At 39.0% G+C, this 17,677-nt stretch overlaps 2 protein-coding genes across 2 annotated transcripts; both read right to left on the bottom strand.

Annotated features, from left to right (window-relative positions):
- Positions 1 to 717: 717 nt before the first annotated feature.
- On the bottom strand, positions 718 to 7,049 carry LOC141802899 (sodium-dependent neutral amino acid transporter B(0)AT1-like). The gene is made up of 12 exons (XM_074686693.1): positions 6,851 to 7,049; positions 6,056 to 6,196; positions 5,808 to 5,945; positions 5,535 to 5,716; positions 5,304 to 5,449; positions 5,093 to 5,242; positions 4,832 to 4,960; positions 3,243 to 3,399; positions 2,948 to 3,152; positions 2,679 to 2,838; positions 1,058 to 1,220; positions 718 to 891 (listed from the first exon to the last, which is right to left on the bottom strand). Exons 1-12 carry the CDS (start codon positions 7,047 to 7,049, stop codon positions 718 to 720), a joined length of 1,944 nt encoding a protein of 647 aa, XP_074542794.1.
- A 3,545-nt stretch (positions 7,050 to 10,594) lies between these two features.
- LOC141803343 (sodium-dependent neutral amino acid transporter B(0)AT1-like) lies at positions 10,595 to 15,950 on the bottom strand. The gene is made up of 12 exons (XM_074687309.1): positions 15,752 to 15,950; positions 14,328 to 14,468; positions 14,100 to 14,237; positions 13,822 to 14,003; positions 13,630 to 13,740; positions 13,439 to 13,551; positions 13,179 to 13,307; positions 11,936 to 12,092; positions 11,506 to 11,710; positions 11,250 to 11,409; positions 10,964 to 11,126; positions 10,595 to 10,765 (listed from the first exon to the last, which is right to left on the bottom strand). The coding sequence occupies exons 1-12, from the start codon at positions 15,948 to 15,950 to the stop codon at positions 10,595 to 10,597; spliced, it is 1,869 nt and encodes a 622-aa protein (XP_074543410.1).
- Between the last annotated feature and the right edge of the window lie 1,727 nt (positions 15,951 to 17,677).

The following is a 17,677-nucleotide window of genomic DNA, read 5'->3' as shown; positions in this document are numbered from 1 at the left end:
AGAGGCACATTGATTGACAACTACAATATTTATAACCATATTATAAAGTTTGGAGGCCAAGATGATGGAGAAAGCTTTGGTCTAATCCAAAAATAGCACAATTCAGAACAAGGCTTTATCAGGCAAGGGCTAACTCTTACACAAGTCTGGTCTCTTTTGTGCTAATCTTCACAGTTAAAAGGATGCACTGGAGGATAAAGGCCACATTACAGAAAAAAAAAGTAAATTTACAAGATTAAAATTGACTACATTAAAATAACAAATTTAAATGAATAAAGTTGTAAATTTTCAGAATAAAGTCATAAAACTGTGAGAATTAACATGGTATTTTAGTCTTTAGTTAGGCTGTCAAAAGAGCTGCTGCAGGTACCTGTTTAAAAATGACAAAAAGGTTATTCATCAAACCTGTACACCAACAAAAGCATACCTTAATGAAGAAGACATCTCATTTCTTCCTCTTTGCTCAAGCAGATGGCTTAGAATAAATAAAGTTTGTTGTTTCGCATTATTTAAATTGCTTTAAGAACTTAACCTTGTAAATTAATGACTTAATTCTCATAAATCTATGTTTGCATTCTCATAAATTTATGAGATTAATCTTGCAGTTTTTCTTCTTCTCTTGAACGTGGCACTAATCCTCCATCCAAAAAGGATAATTCCAAGCAACACAAAAGAAACACTGGCGTTATCTCTACATAACATATGCTCTAAAGTAAATTAAGGAAGTTGTTTCAGTTTTTCTCTGGCTTTCATTTTGTCTTTGCAGCTCACGTAGACCAGACGACACAGTGCATACAGAGGCGTGGCCAGGCTGGGGACTCCAGCCAAGAGGAAGATGACTGCGTTGATCCATGAGGGGTAAGGTACTGAAGCCAGAGTTGGAAACTCCTTCTGTAATCCAAAGACAGGGAACATGTAAGCACAGTTCATTTAACTACCAACAGTCAAGGCTTCATCCCAAATCTGTCAAATTTCCAAGAGACAACTGAAGAAAAAAGAGAATGAACACTGATTTATAATGCTGAACTTGATGAGTTTGTTAAACTTGAGAACTTACAGACTCTGGATCCCAGACTAAGTAGGTGAGATCCTCCTGACCTTGTGTAACCAGGTAGAAAACTAGAATGACGATGACGACTAAAGGACTGACGACTCTCCATGAAACCTGCCAGAAGAGGGAGGGCTTGTATCCAGTCATAAACTTGATGTCTTCATTGAACCTGCGACAAAATGGTTTTCTTGTTTAAGTATTTTTACTCTACTGTAAAACACATTAAAAAAAGAAAACATTTTACTTTACAAGGACATTCTGATCAACGAAGGCAACCAAAAATATATGGGAATAAAATGAATACATACCAGGCCTAAAATAGGATTATCAAAAAACAGGTAAAGGACATCATGTCTGTTACATCACCCATTAGTTTTGATGCAAAGTTTTAAAGTATATTAATGATAGGGGCTAAACTGGAAAGGCTAAACTCTCCTAGTGATGAGGTAAGGCGACTTCATGAGCCAAACAGTGGCTTACTTGCTGTTCCATTGGCAACTTGACATTACAAACTAGTAAAATTTATACCAGCATTCTTTCACACACATAAGTAGGGTACATATTTTGCCATAAGGACCGCTGCATTTTCATTGAGTTAGAGAGAGCATATTTTATGTCACAATTTCTTCCTTATTTAACATTTATTAAATCACTAAGTGGAGTGCAGAAATTATGTTCTGACCTTATGTGTGAAGAAAATCTTTGAGCCCCAGTGATGTTTTTTTAATCAATTAGATCCTTTATCAAATAGATTGATTGCCCAGTTTTGACACATTATATATATATATATATATATATATATATATATATATATATATATATATATATATATATAAATAATACACTCTCACTTTGGCTTTAATTTGAAGCAAAATTTTTAACTGGACTGGCTGCAGCTGCATACTTGATTTTGGATTTGCAGCTAGTTGCCATGAACCTGTGCGCTCATTACTCCCCCTAAGAGCACTGTCTGCCTCATCTCACACTTTTTCTGATTGTGGTTTTATCCAATCAGAAAAAATGTAACACACGAATATTAAACACAGTAGCCTATCCCTTTAAACCCTTGTAAATCTAAACAGATAGCCGACAGATAAAGGTTTCTCACTATTTGTCAGATAACCCATCATCCACACGCACTTTCCTCAAGAGAGTTCCTTTTTATAACTCTTCCCTTAAAATATCAGTGGTGTCACAGAGCTCAGGGGAAGCTGCACACAGGTACATTTTGTCCCTTATCTTCCAGACAAGTGAACCCTATGCTGATACGTTCAGCTGTAAGTCAGGATCTCTGTGCCAATGTGCTATCTGGGTGCAAACTGTTTATTTTCAACTATTTTGAAAAGTGAATAATTAAAGGAGTAGTGTGTATATTTGCACACTTTACATACAACCCATTCAACAATTTGAAAAAGTAGTACAGAAAAAAAAAGACTAGATAATGAATTTCCGAATAAGTAACCCTGCAAGAAGCTTACACATGACTTTTAGAAAGTGTTTTTTTCTGACCATCTCATAGAGAGGGCTGATGTCTCACCCTGAATGAATATCCCTGCTCTACTAAAATGCTCCCTGCGTTTTACCCCTACATTTCTTTATGACACAATCCTACATTATCTTCACTCACCTGTCTATACCGTAGATGTAAACAACAGCTATCATCTCAAATAGTCCGATGGTGAGGAGTGGAACAGATCCAGCAAAGTTGTCAAAGAGGGTTACCCAGTAAAACCCAGAACGCTGTGCAAACAGGAGGGAAATGACGAAGGCCACAGCACATGTTATTCCTGAAACAAACGTGCACAAAAACATGAGACTTGTAGACACAAAAAATGATTTGATAACCTCAGGCTGCCTGGAAGATAAACAGAAGGACAAAACAGAAGACTGTACTACCTGTCACAACTTCTTGGGGCCATTTTTGGGGTAAGATATTTAGGTCCCTAAGAGGGACCACCACCCCTTCAATGTTGCCAAACAGGCTGGAGATCCCCAGGCAGAAGAGCATGATGAAGAATAGGACAGACCAGGCTGGAGAACCAGGCATCTTAGTGATGGCTTCTGTGAACACAATAAAGGCCAGACCGGTTCCCTCCACTCCCTAAAGAGAAATACAATGTAAAAATAAAAAATAAATACAGATTAGCAGTTATAAATTATTACAGCTGTGGATAGTCATCAGTGTTGTCACCTCACTGAGAAGTTTCTTCATGTCACAGGTTGGGATGTTCAGTCCAAGAACGATATCAGGAGAGGAGCTATTCAGATGAGTGAAGGCTGCCTCGTAGTTGCTTGGTGTGATGCTGTCCTCAGGAAGCTCTAATGCATTTAATAACGTCATGATGTTACTGCAAAGAAAGCATGACAATGTGTGAAAACATTTCTTTAACACTTCCTGACTGTATACTTTATAACAGATTGTTTAAATTTCTTTTTAACTGTCGATTTTTTGTATCTGGTCAAATTTGAGTCAGGGTTAAGAAATCTTCACCTTTAAAGGTCTCATATTATGCAAAAATCACTTTATCAAGTCTTTTAGTAAAGACTTAATAAACAAAACGTGACATTTAATGACAAAACCTGTACTTAGTAGTGCTTGTGAATGTAAAATCCTGACCTAAAACGAGCTATTTGGATTTTGCGGATTTGCCGAAGTCAGTGATTCCCTTTTTTGACCAATCAGGAGCAAGTCTGACCTGATTGGTCCACCAGAGCAGATACTCCCAAACCCCCTCCCCGCCATCTCCTCTCCCCGCTGCTGCAGAGAAATCTCTCCAGCAGCTGGGAGAGGAGAATGGTGAAGTTGAAGAGCCATCACTGCTCTGTTTTTGGCGGTAAACAGCCACATAGTTCCCTGCACAAGCTTCCCATCTTGGAAAATGACAAGACTAGTGGCTAGAGTTCATTTATCAAGGAAATGTGCCAGCTACACTCAGTAAAACGGTGCATGTGTGTGCTAGTCACTTCACGGTCGACTGCTTTTCCAACTTTGGACAGTACAACAGAGGGCCAGCGAATAGACTGGTCCTGAATCCAGGCGCATTACCAACCATCCACCAACAAACCTCAGATCCTAAAAATATGAGTATTTTAAATGCTGTGTGCTGTGGAGCAGATGTAAGAGCTTTTCCTCAGTGTCCCCCCTGTCTCTGTGTTAGCTTCAGGATGCTAACTTTAGCTGCGGTTAGCCTGTTGTTTTAGCCTGTAATGTTTCGGTAAACAAGCTTCGCTGTTTACTAAACATTGTGCACTCGGAGCTCATGGCGCCGCTCTCAGTGACGCTGAAGAGCAGGGCGGTATCAGCGGTGGCTCATTTACATATGAAGGTCACGCCCACTAAATCAGAGCATTCTGAACAGAGGGGCTATGAGAGCCTGGAAACAATGCTGCTGTGCTTGATTTATTGGCTTTTTGGACCAAAACATGTTACTACCATTTCATGAAGACATCAATGATCCATATTAAACTGCAGAAAAGGAGCAGAATATGGGACCTTTGAGATGAACAGAAACATAAAATCATCTTTCACAGACCTGCTAAGGAAAGTTAGGATTTTAAAATATACTTAGTTGTGGTTGGATAGCAAATTTCACCTATGCAGTGTAAAGTTAATGTGACAAATAACTCCAAGAAAAGATCCCAGACAGCATTATGCTTATCAATTTTCCTTTGAACATGTTTTTTATGTCCTGGCACTTAAAAATTGATTTGGATTCTTTTAGCACAAATACCTTTTATTAATGCCCAAGTATCTTGAGTTTCTATCATGAAATCACTCACTCGCTGATACAGTTGTCATATTTCTCTGTAGCCCTAAAGCCAATGATGGTGTAGGTGACGGTGGCAGCATAGATGGAAGTGAAGCCAGTTACAGCCGTCAGAAACACGGCGTCTTTCATGCAGTTGTTGCTGTTGAAGAAAAAGAAGTAAAAAAAAATCAGGAAACACCATTAACAGAGCATTGCACCTAAAAAAAATCTGTTTAAAAATAAGGGTAACACTTATGTATTACCCTTATTGTGCTGTACGAACATCTCTTACTGAACAGGGTTGTAGCTGGAGAAGGAGATGAGGCCTCCCCATGCTAAGCTAAAGGCATAAAACACTTGGGCACCAGCATCCAGCCACGTTGTTGGTTTTGTCAACTCGTTGAGCTGTAGAGAGAGAAGACATTTTGACAAGTTGGTTTTTCTTTCCAGACCCTGAGTAAAGCTTGGCCAACAACTTTGTTTCATTGTTACGTAAATGAGACTTGTGACTGTATATCCTTTTACCAAACATACATACATCAGGTATGAAGAGGTGCTCTAACCCACTGATAGCTCCTTTAAGGGTCAGTCCTCGGATCAGGAAGATGGCCAGAACTACGTACGGTAGGAGGGCTGTGACGTACACCGCCTGAAGTCAGGACAAGAAATTAAAATGGTGAATTATTCCAGAGCCGATTAAAAAGTACTTGCCATTTGAGTGAAACTTGACAAACCTTGCCTGAGGTACTGATCCCCCGAATGTAGCAGATACCGATAACTGTCCAGGCTGCTAGCAGGCAGACCACCATGGGCCAATGAATCCCACCAGAGTCTTCTATAGAGGCTGAACTATCAAGAGTCACTCTGTAATAGTAGTAATCCATTGTTGTGCTGCGTTGACACTCTGAGACAAAGCCTGGAGGGGAATAAAACAGTCCTCTGAAACTCTTTGAATCATGAATGGATTTTCTTTCAGTGGCTGAGCATTTTTTGATCATTTCCAGTACCTGTCCCATTTTCATTGAGAGGACACTGGGCCCATGGCAGAGGGTCTTGGAAGGAGTTGAAGAGATACCACAGGATCCAGGCGATTAACGTGTTGTAGTACAGCCCAATCAGTAAAGACACCAGCATGGATGCAATACCTGTTAAGGAAAGAAAAGCTGACTTATTACATTGATGTTTATTGCCACATTAAGCTAATGTCTTTTGGGTAGTTGCTCTGGACCAATTGCACTAGCATCAAATTTCTTACCTATACCAGTCAAATAAGGGTTGATGGCCCTCCAAACTCCAACACTGCCCTTCCTGAGACGCTGGCCTATCCCAAACTCCAACAGCAGGAGAGGCATTCCCTCCAGCAGTAGCAGGATCAAATATGGTATCAAAAAAGCACCTGGAAAATATAAGATAAAAGCCTTATCAGATAGATATATTGTTTCTTTTATGACAATGAACGACCTTGCTGACACTTAATTTGCTCAAGCAAGTCAATGTGGGCAGTAAACTCTGGGCAGTAAACTCGTCTCAAGGGCCCTTGCATACGAACAATACATGCTAATGTCAATAAATGAAATTATGTCATAACTCCTCCCCCTGTCGGCCTGCCTTTGTTCTTCTGCTGCGTTTTCACTCTCTGGTGGGCTGTATGTTTGCAGAACGTGCTGAGTCTTCAGTACAATTAAGTTTATCATTTGTCTGACATTGCGCTGAATTTTCTGTGTTCAGCTGTCTGAGTAAACCAAGTTCAAAAGACAAAAAAATACACTTCACTATTGAGTGGGAAGAGCAGATTTAGTTAGGTAAGGCTTTTAGCTCTATCTCATCTGGTATGACTCAGTTACCAGAATCCTTTTCAATTCATGCACAAAGGAATACATCATTTTGGAATAGGAAGGTCTGCACATTCCTGATCTTACTACAACCCTGTTCTTTTATTCTGATTTGAAGCAAAGTTGATAGATGAGGAAATCTAGGTGCCACAACTTCGTTGATTATTAAAAGAAATAAGCAGTCACACAGCATTTCTTTACCCTTTCATTCAGCTTACCTCCTCCATGGCTTTGACACAGGTAAGGAAATCTCCACACATTGCCAATCCCAACACAGAAGCCCACACAGGTAAGGATGTACTGGGCTTTATTGTCCCACTTTGGGTGGTCCCCTGCTTCCTCCTTATCCATTCTCTCCAGATCCTCCAAGGAAGGGATCCTGAGATCCAGTCCTGGGTTAGGGAGTACCAGTCTCATTGTTCCACCGTTGAAGCAGAGATGTCACTCTGTCGTTCTTGGAAGGAAAACTGAAGGCTTACTGTATGCACCTGCCAGTGTCTTGACAAGTTTATGATCCTTTTCTTTATCTGGTGCCGCGTGGAGATTAGTCATTGCATACTCTGCCCCGTGTTTCCATTCAACCACGGAGTAATTTGAATTATTAAACTTTATCGATTAAAGCAGCATTGCTATAGAAAGCTGGTCCGATAACAACATGGAGATACATGAATTCACAGGACAAAGGCCTAACTGACCTTTTGTCTATTTTGAAACTAACTCTCCCATGTAGTAGTCGTATTATTGTAGGACTCTGAGGCAGATAATGAGACAGATAACCTCAGTGAAGCACACACTGTCAGTGATGTTGACAGTGAGATCATGGCTGGGGTTCACTGCAGAGGCAAACAAGGTTACACCTGAAGAACGAGATTAAACCTCCAATAAGGCGACAAATCAAAAAGCCTGGTGCAATAATCCACCAGTGTTTGACCTTTGGACATCAGCTTTTGGCTGGAGCAACTGTTTTTGCATGGTGTCGCTGAATATTCAGTTCAACAAAGTTGACTCCAGTGGCAGTCGATCTGCAGCTTTGTTTGGGAATTCTCCACTGAAACCCAACATCAGCTCAACTGATAAGGGCCTTGAAGTCAGTCTTGCTTTATCATCTTACCTTGAGGCCTTACCTTGAAAAGAAGATTAAGTAAAATCCAGTCTGACTCTTTTGCATGTGATTCATTACTGAAGCTGGTTTTATTTCAGCTGTTTGATATGGTGACTGGTGGGCATCAGATGATTTGCAAAAGCCACAATACGAATGCAAAAGTGACAACACGAATGCCAACACCACAACACAAAGGAAGTACAGCCACAACAGAAGTTAAAAGAGTTTAATTATCCCAACAGACGCAGAAAAGTTGCAAAAGTAAGTAAATGATAATCTTTTTTAACTTCACCTATGATTATGACAGCTTTGTAGGGGTCTCACCTTGTAATATCCTTCATAGTATTTATATCTATTTATCAGAAAAATACGTCATCTTATATTTAAATTTTGGATCAGTAGTTAGCATTAAAGCTAGAGCTGGGTATTGCCAAGAACCTCACAATTTGATTCAATATCAATTTGTTTCTATATTGATCTAAATGTTTTCATTATCGATTTTCATGCCCCATGTAAACGCATGTGGGATGTCACCTCATGTTTTGGAGCTATAAAACATCAGACTTTAAAGCTGAAGCTTTACTGCTGCTGCTTTGGCTGCCATTTTTTTGTATTTTGGTCTCTGGTGGCCCTCATTCGTGCAATGCAAGTAACACTCACAGTCCCCCTCACTTGCCAGGAGATGAATCGATTCTGAGGATTTGCTGAATCAATATTGAATTGGGCAAAGAAATATTTCAATGCATCGATTCATTGATATTTTTACCCACTCCTAGTTAAAGCTATATGTATCATAGTTGAAGGTAAAAAAAAAAAAAATCATTCACTTACTTTCACATTTCTGTGTCCGTTTGGATAACTGTCCTCTGAACTTCTGGCCACAGTAGTTTAAACTGTAACTGTAGTTACATTTATAGAGTGACCCTGTAAACTGGCAGCTGTAAGTTGAATGTGTCATTGGATGACAAGCTGTTGAACACAAGGGAAGCTCTCTGGAATGCATCCAAATGTAGTTTTTATATTAATAGGTCAGAATATTATCCAAATGTCCCTAAAAGTTCCTGGAACTTCTGGTGGTAAAGCACCTTTAATGATAATTATAATAATACTACAGTGCTAAAACTTAAAGAATATAAAACACAAGGTAAAGAATCCCATCACTGGGATGATTTGTTGAGAGTTATCTGAATGTGGGATTTTGAGACAAGATGCAGGTCAAAGATCTCTAGAACATCAAAGGCTGTTCACTGTAAAAGTGGACAACTATATGTCAGTGCAAAGGCAGGGACAGAACTCTGATACTCCAGTTCAGGGCAGGATCACAAAGGTAGCCAAGTTATAAAGGGCAGAAAAAGTCAGACCACACCAACAAGAGCCCCACTTCTTCAAACGGATGAACAGAGTGCTCAGAAAGAAATAAGGAGTTTCACTGGCTTGGCATTGTGTTGTCTTAGGCTGATGACTGTAGCTGTGTTTGGACCAGAGAGCCCAGGAGCTTTTAGTTCCTGGTAAAACTTTCCCCAGAACTGAGTTATTTCTATGGCTCATTGTTTGTCTTTGTTTCAACAATGGGGCCAAAGACCCAGGTAGATAATTCACAATAGGACAATGATGTGTGGGAGAAGAAACAGTTGATTGCAAAACACCTTCATACCAGCAGAGGGCAGAAAAACAACAATAAAGACCACTCAGCAAAAATGACGCCATGGAAGAAGACAAGCAGCCATCCATGTGCAGTACCAGTCGGCTTGTTAGCACTGAGTATATTCGGTCCTGGCTTCAACAGTGCTTTAAAGGCCTGCAGATGGATTTGTGTTTTGGGTTGAGACAAGCATTAGTGCCAAAGTTGCCAACGCTTTTTCTGAAAGCGCCAAACTAGACCACTGCTGCCTAAAGCAGGAGGATGGCACAGATCAGCCTGTGATTTGGCTTAAAAAGGAGCTGGTTCATTGACCACTTTCAGAGGGATGCATCCTTCTGAACAGCTTTAGATAATCAAGCATTACGACTTATCACAGGGGAGTTCCAAAGAGAGTTCCTCAGGTTGAAATGCAGCTTATGGCAGCAGAACTGTTCTTGGCATCTACAGGGAACAGAAGGGAAATCTCTGAGGATTAGCATTAGAGTGGCAACAACTTAAAACTTTTATGCAACTTTTGAAAAACAGTGCTTCTCCAGGTCAGGAACCATAGACAGCACTGCACTACACTAGACTGCACTGCATGAAATCAGGCAGATATTAGAATTGGTTTCCCACTTCTAGCAAAAGTCAGCAGTCCTTATTTTCTGATGAAGATGTCCAGTATTTATGGTCAGATATCCTGCTGTGTGGGGGAAACCTTGCATGCACTCTGAGAATTATCTCATGGAACAGAATGATAGCAGGGCTGTGGTAGTTAACGCTGTCGCCTCACAGCAGAAGGTTCCTGGTTTGATTGTAGAGTTTGAATGTTCTCCTTGTGCATGTGTAGGTTTTTTCTGATTCTCAGGCTTACTCCCGCATCCAAAAACATTCTCATCAGGTTGATTAAATTTCTCTCTAAATTTCATGCAGGTCTGAGTGTGTGTCTGTCTCTTTGTGTTGGTTCTGTGCTGTACATACAGAACAAATACACATATACATTGATTTTGAGGCATTTCAATCAGGAGAGACTTGTAAACCAGAAAGAGTTATGAACAGATTTATTGTAATAAATGCAAAATTAAAGTAAAAAAAAAAGAAAAAAAATTAGCAGAAAAAATAGAAATAGAAAATCATTGCACAGCTCTATAATATTTACATGGGAATAAGAAAAAAATATATTTGCATTTAAAGAAGGGATATTAAAAACAAATATACAAACAAAATACATAAATGTAATCAAGTCTTTAAAGGAGCCAGACTTTTTTTGTCTTTTTTCACCAACTTAACGATTATCAGTCTGTATAACGCATACACTGGCATCGCAAGGCTGGGGATTCCCGCCAAAATAAATATGATTGCGTTTATCCATGAAGGGTAGGGAACTGTTGCCAGGGATGGAAATGCATCCTGTAAATCACAAAACAGTGTCATTAGATGGTTTTCAATGTAAAACAGCTTTCCAACAGTGTCACAATAGTTATCTACTGACCTACTGTTAATAATTCACCTTACAGTGACAAGAACCTTGTCTGTTTTGCAATGAGAGAAAAACACCAACATGATAATAGCTTGATTTTTCAACTGATTAGAGAGTTTGTCACTTACAGACTCTGGATCCCAGACTAAGTAGGTTAGCTCCTCCTGTGCTTGTGTAACCAGGTAGAAAACTAAAATAACCAGAACGATCAAAGGACTGACGACCCTCCATGAGATCTGGAAGAAGATTGAAGGCCTGTATCCAATCATGAACTTTATGTCCTCATTGAACCTGCAACACAGTGACATCCATTATTAAGTAGTCCATGGGTCTTGTTTCATAGAGTGATTTACATTATCCTTTGGAACACATTAAATTGCTCATTAATTATCATGTCTTTTTCCATTTACAAACCTGTCAATGCCATAGATGTAAACAACTGTTATCATCTCAAAAAGTCCAATGAAGAGGAGTGGAACAGATCCAGCAAAGTTGTCAAAGAGAGTTACCCAATAAAACCCTGAGTTCTGCGCAAACAGGAGACAGACTATGAAGGCCACGAAACATGTTACTCCTGAAACACACAGGCACAAAAACAAATCGTGTTGTTAACCAAGAAAAAAAAAATTACTGCGACATATGTTTTGTGATTCACTTTCAGAAAGAATACCTGTTTTTGCTTCCTGGGGCCATTTCTGAGGGAACACTTTCAGGTCTTGCAGAGGGACAACTACACCTTCAATGGTCCCAATCTGACTTGAGATTCCCAAACAGAGAAGCATCACAAAGAAGAGGACAGACCAGGCTGGGGAACCAGGCATCTTAGTGATGGCCTCTGTGAACACAATAAAGGCCAGACCTGTTCCCTCCACACCCTGCACAAACACACAAACATTTGTTGAGAATAAAACCAGTAGACAAGAAATAACAGCACCATGACCTGTGGCTTGACATCTGGTTACACATCAGTATCAATCAATCTATAAGCTTTAAAACACAGCAGACGTTATCTTAAGCATCTTTTATAGCTCATTAGCACTTAGTCTGGATCTTAATTTTAAAGTGACACCTTTTTACTTAAAAAAAATCAAGACAATCACCTCACTGAGGAATCTCTGCAGGTTGCAGGTTTGTATATTCAGTCCAAGAACAATATCAGGAGAGGAGCTGTTGAGATGAGTAAAGGCTGCCTCGTAGTTGCTCGGAGTAATGCTGTCTTCAGGAAGGTCAAAGGCATTCAATAATGTCATGATGTTTCTGTGAGCAAAATATATCATAATTAGTAACTAAACACAAAGTTATTAATATAAAAAAAACAGGTTTATAATAAAATGTCATATATTTTACACATCTAAATTATTATTTTTGAGCCTCAACCTAATTGTCTTAATCTGTGAAATTTTAATTTTAAAAAAATCAATAAGTTAAAAATAGTTACATGAATAGCATGTGTGGTGTTATAAACAATAATGAAAAAAAAATAAAAATGCATAAAACTATTTTTTTTTCTGAAGACTTTGAAATAAGACATAGGCAATGATGCTCTAGGGCTAATGATATGACCTAATTATTTCTATTTCTTCATTGAGGTTATTATGAGATTTTGTTTGTTAAATTTTTCAGTGAGGTCAAACAACAGTTATTAATACTTCTCAATGGGACCATGTCCAGGTTACCCTCTTGATATTGTCAAAGAGGGGATATTGTTCTTTTTCATCACTTTACTGTACCTCTGGTTCCTCAACAATAGCTTAACATGATTTACTGCTACAGAAAATGAAACCCTTATTTTAGCTTGTGTTTGTTTTAGCTGCTGTCTCTTTAAGGCTCCCCACTCCATGAACCCCCTTCCCTCTGAGTGGACAAGGCAGGCCTCGGTGTTGGAGGGCCATCCCTCCAATTTGTCATAAACCAGTTTAGAGATCCTTGTGCCATGACTTCATCGTTTCAGAAACTCTCAGTACGATCTCGTGAAGATCTTGTGTTATTTGAAGAACAGACCATTTTGTGCTGTTTACTGACAGATTTATATTCATATGAATATAAATCTGTTTGAACTTCTGCACATGTTTATTGTGGACATCTAGTGTTGTTACTTCTTATCTATCTTTAAACTATGGGAAAGCATTATACCCCCTCTTGAAGACTTTTTTCTTGTTTAAAACATGCAACATGTAAAATACATACATGTCCCCAGACAGAGGGGAGTGAAGACTACCTAGCTTTGTATAACATCAATGCAACCAAGCCCCAAACAAGGGCCAGAAAAATGGAGTGAGTAGATTCGAAATAAAAATAGACATGCACATATTAATGATTGGATCAAACCTTTTGACTACTCACTCGCTGATACAGTTGTCATAATTCTCTGTGGCCCTGAAGCCAATGATGGTGTAGGTGACTATGGCAGCATAGATGGAAGTGAAGCCAGTTACAGCTGTCAGGATGACAGCATCATGCATACAGTTGTTGCTTAAAAGGAAAAAAACAACAACAAGTAAAGAACACGCCAGATTTATTGAATATCTTATGAAGACATAAAATATTACTTAAATTAATCTGAAGCTATAAAATATAAGAGTACATCTTGATGCATCTCTTACTGAACAGGGTTGTAGCTGGAGAAGGAGATGAGGCCTCCCCATCCCAAACCCAAAGCATAAAACACCTGGGCACCTGCATTCAGCCAAGTTGTTGGTTCAGCCAACATATTAACCTACAAGATGGAGGAATACATTCAAATGTCTTTTTGTTTAGAGTTAATAGGCTTTAAGAACTCAAATTTAAAACCTACATCTGGTGTGAAGAGGTGCTTTAGTCCACTTATTGCGCCTTTTAGGGTCAGTCCTCGGATCAGGAAGATGGCCAGCACTATGTACGGTAGGATGGCTGTGACATACGACACCTAGTTATGACAGGAAATGTAAATCATGAAGCAGTCAGGCATGATACATTAATGCAAGCTTCCGCGTGAAACTTGACAAACCTTGCCTGAGGTACTGATTCCTCGGATATAGCAGATACAGAGGAGTGTCCAAGCAGCTAGCAGGCAGACGACTATGGGCCAATGAATCCCACCAGAGTCGTCTATCGAGGTCGAGATATTCAAAGTCACTCTGTAGTAGAAATAGTCCATAGTTGAGCTGCCGTGGCACTCAGGTACAAAGCCTAAGAGGATAAGAGGCAGTAATCAACAATTGTTACACCCTTGTTAGATATTTGAAGAGTAAAAGTGCTGAAGTTTCTTTCTGTGTTTACAGGCACCTGTTCCATTTGCATTGAGAGGACACTGGGCCCATGGCAGCGGGTTTTGAAAGGAGTTGAAGAGATACCACATGATCCAGGCTATTAATGTGTTGTAGTACAACACAATTAATGAGGACACCAGCATAGAGCCCACACCTGAGAAGACAAATATATACATATTTAGCTGTGTATTTATGCATAGTCTTTAAATTAAGGCAAATAGTTTATAGAACCTCATTTTCTTACCAATACCAGACAAATAAGGATTGATTGCCCCCCAAACTCCAACACTGCCCTTCCTGAGACGCTGCCCAATGATAAACTCCATCACCAGGAGAGGAATTCCTTCCAGCACCAGCAGGACCAAATAAAGGATTACAAATGCACCTGAAAATCAATCAACAGTAGCATGGTTTCTTTTAACAAAACATGATGTGAACATCACTAAAGCAGAATGTTTCTGTGATGCAATGGACCATTGTCTAACTAGCAGAGCTGTTTTCTTATTCTGCTCAGAGTTTGGGGAACCAATCCCAAACAGAAATCCCACACAGATGAGAAAGTAAAAGTAGTCTGTAAATATGCTACAGGGGCCTGCTCAGGTTTGGTCTTTGTGAAAAACTAATAACATGTAGCTGCAGGAGATGTGCTGACCATGGTGCCAGCTGTACATGACTAGGAAGTCAAATACACCAAATAATAAAGATAGTGTGCTATTAGGTGTGATTGAAGTCCAAGTGTCAAACTCCAGTCCCCAACTCTGGCTGATAACAAGCCGATGGGCTCTTTCTTCTTACAGACAGAGGGTGCAGCATTCATGATTTCCAAAATGGTTTCCCTCTCTGCATGTTACAGTTTTAACCTGTGTGCCTGGATAAAGCAGTTAATGGATTTTTGGAAATTATTATGAGCCCATGCAGTGAGTTCCATTACAGAGCCATGTAAGTTTGAAGAGAGGGGTAAAAGAGGAGAGCTTTTTCTGAGAAACTTGGCCTCCCTTGAATGCCTTTTTCAAGAATGCAAAATTGTAAACTTATATATATACAAGTTGATGATCGTCCATGCTTTTGTCTTTCTGTTTTTGTTAGCACTACACAACTTTTCATTATTTTGAAAAGTGTTTTCCCTCTGACTCTGGTGTTTTGAAACAAGTTGCTGGCATCAAATCTAAGATAAGCATAAAATATTCATTCAGTATTCAAATGCATGACGAGGAAATCATTATACATATACATCAACAATTCAAATCATAACAAGACTTATATCCCTGAAAACAAAGCACTATATCAGTCAAAGTCCAAGTTCATGGTAGACCATAACAACCAGCTGATTCACTGTCAGGCGTGTGTGTTTTTCACCTCCACTAAGTCATTTTGCAACACAACTACTGCTTACAATCCAAAACTGTATTGGTCTAATGAACATCTATCCTGTTTCTACCACTCATGAGTATGTAGAATAAAACAATCTAGAAAAAGATAAGCTGATAGCTGATATTAGCCATATTAGCCTTATTAGCAGGTATATCTCTTTTATTTGCATTGCAAAACTGTCCCCCTGCACTTCGGTCGCTATTTAGAACATGCTCAACATCAAGCTCATCTTTGTTTTTCTCAGGATGATAACAGGCATGAAAATCCTTACAGCCTAAACACTCCATCCTTGCTTACCTCCTCCGTTGCTTTGACACAAGTAGGGGAATCTCCACACATTGGCAATCCCAATGCAGAAGCCCACACAGGACAGAATATATTGAGCTTTGTTGTCCCATTTGGGCCTGTCCTCGACCCCATCTTCTTCTGTTCTCTTCAGATCTTCATAGGATGGTATCCTACTATCCAGCCCTGGGTTAGGAAGCAACAGTCTCATGTTACACTGTTGCTCCTGGAAGCTGAAGTGAAGGCTTGGTCTTACACTGCCTATGTTGAAACACTTTATGATCTGTTTTATAATCTAATGTGGGCGACAGGTTAATATGTGCATACGTTGCACTTGTGATTTTATATTCCTATTCAGTGATTTAATTCAATCAAACATTAATCTCATTAACAATGGTATGATAGTGCAAACAATTTGTAGATCATAAACTTCCAGGTCACTTCAGGTCACTGTAGGTCACTTTAATCATGCAACTTTCCACAGTTATGTAACCAGTCATAAACCTGTTATTTTTGAACCCCCCTATAAAAGATAGGGCTTTTTTTCCCATATATATTTACTGATGTTGTTCCCTGTTTAGAAATGTCACTTAGAGTTTGTTTCAAGTTCTCCATATTAAGAAAAAGGTTTTATGGTAGCCTTAATTTAGTGACCCAGTGCCAAGTACCAACCATATTATGATCTTTTTTATTTATTTATTTATTTATTTGTTAGAAAAAAATCCAAAAGATGTGTGTTCAAGACAACTTTCAAGAGAAATTAATATGCCATTGGTGTTGCAGTGTCTTGGATCAAAGTTGTCATGAGACTTCGTATACTGTTGTCAGTCTAGTAGTCCATAGTCAGTGTAAAACAGAGTGACCCTAGTCCTCATTAGGGTTAATGAAAAAATACAAATGATAAATAAATGAATGAATGAATAAATGAATAAACATCTGGCCAATAATAATACTTTTTTAAACCTTTTTTTATTTTAACTTTAAAGTAAGAAGTCTTACCTTAAAGATGCTGTGAGGGGGATCTGTTCTAATTGGACTGCCTTGCCACCCTCTGGCCCGGAGTCTCATGCACACAGATGTGGCTTTCAACAAGGTGTGTGTTTGATTTGGAACAGACCGTCTTTGTTCAAGAAAACATTTTATCGGATACAACATTACAAGGTAAGGTGTTTATCAGTACAGTTGAAAAGCGTTGTTAATTGAAACATGACAACAAGCACACCTAAGTTTGTACCACACATCAGTAGCCAGATATATGTAGCTAGCAGCCCATAGCTATAATGTATCCACAGGCTTACGTGACATTAAGCTAGCTCAGTCCGTTTGTACAGTAGTTTAGTTGCTGTCCATATGCAGTGTTACTGACAGCCCAGCGCTGTGAGACGTGTCAGTATTGTGTAATGTTATTGAATCCTGGTTCTGTCCTGCCAGTCATCTACCAAGCAGAGCTAACGTAACCTCACTCTTTATTTTATTGATAGACTCTAAAGTTTGAACAGACCACTGCAGAATAACTGCTGACTGTGGGTTGGAATGAACATTAGCATAAACAGTTTAGCTTGTGGTTTAGCCTTTAGCTCATGCTCAGTCACTCTCCCATTTGGCTTTCTTCTGCTCAGTTAGGCTCCAGGGTCCACCATTACTAAAAACACAGATGTATCTTCTCATTACCAGTGTTGGGCAAATTACTTTAAAAAGTAATTAGTAATAGTTACTTGTTACTTCCCCATTAAGTATTTAATTATTAACTGAAATACTCATTCATAAATGTAATTATGTACCAGGGAAAGTAATTATTGCGTTACTGTTTTTTTTTTTTTTTTTTTTTTTTTTTTTTGAAGAACCTTTTATTTAGCAAAAGAGTCCAGTTTTTGAGCAGGTTTTGCTCTGAGACATAATGAAATTAAATGAAAAGAAAAATACTTTATTAATCCCAAA

Source organism: Halichoeres trimaculatus, unplaced genomic scaffold (genome assembly GCF_033239565.1).
Source record: "Halichoeres trimaculatus isolate MK-OKI-2021-1 unplaced genomic scaffold, fHalTri1.1 fHalTri1_scaffold_14, whole genome shotgun sequence".
In the NCBI taxonomy this organism is placed as follows: domain Eukaryota; kingdom Metazoa; phylum Chordata; class Actinopteri; order Labriformes; family Labridae; genus Halichoeres; species Halichoeres trimaculatus.
The sequence above is the reverse complement of the archived record's forward strand: the minus strand, read 5'-3'. Positions and strand labels throughout refer to the sequence as shown.

What these genes read in the sequence shown, in the direction of transcription:
- LOC141803343 (XM_074687309.1), bottom strand. Translation starts at nt 15,950, where the DNA reads ATGAGACTGTTGCTTCCTAACCCAGGGCTGGATAGTAGGATACCATCC. An exon ending in GAATCAGTACCTCAGGCAAG is followed by an intron (nt 13,741 to 13,821) that starts GTTTGTCAAGTT and finishes TGTCATAACTAG; the next exon opens with GTGTCGTATGTCACAGCCAT. An exon ending in TGCAGAGATTCCTCAGTGAG is followed by an intron (nt 11,711 to 11,935) that starts GTGATTGTCTTG and finishes GTGTTTGTGCAG; the next exon opens with GGTGTGGAGGGAACAGGTCT.
- LOC141802899 (XM_074686693.1), bottom strand. Translation starts at nt 7,049, where the DNA reads ATGAGACTGGTACTCCCTAACCCAGGACTGGATCTCAGGATCCCTTCC. An exon ending in GGATCAGTACCTCAGGCAAG is followed by an intron (nt 5,450 to 5,534) that starts GTTTGTCAAGTT and finishes TCCTGACTTCAG; the next exon opens with GCGGTGTACGTCACAGCCCT. An exon ending in TATGACAACTGTATCAGCGA is followed by an intron (nt 3,400 to 4,831) that starts GTGAGTGATTTC and finishes CTTTCTTTGCAG; the next exon opens with TAACATCATGACGTTATTAA.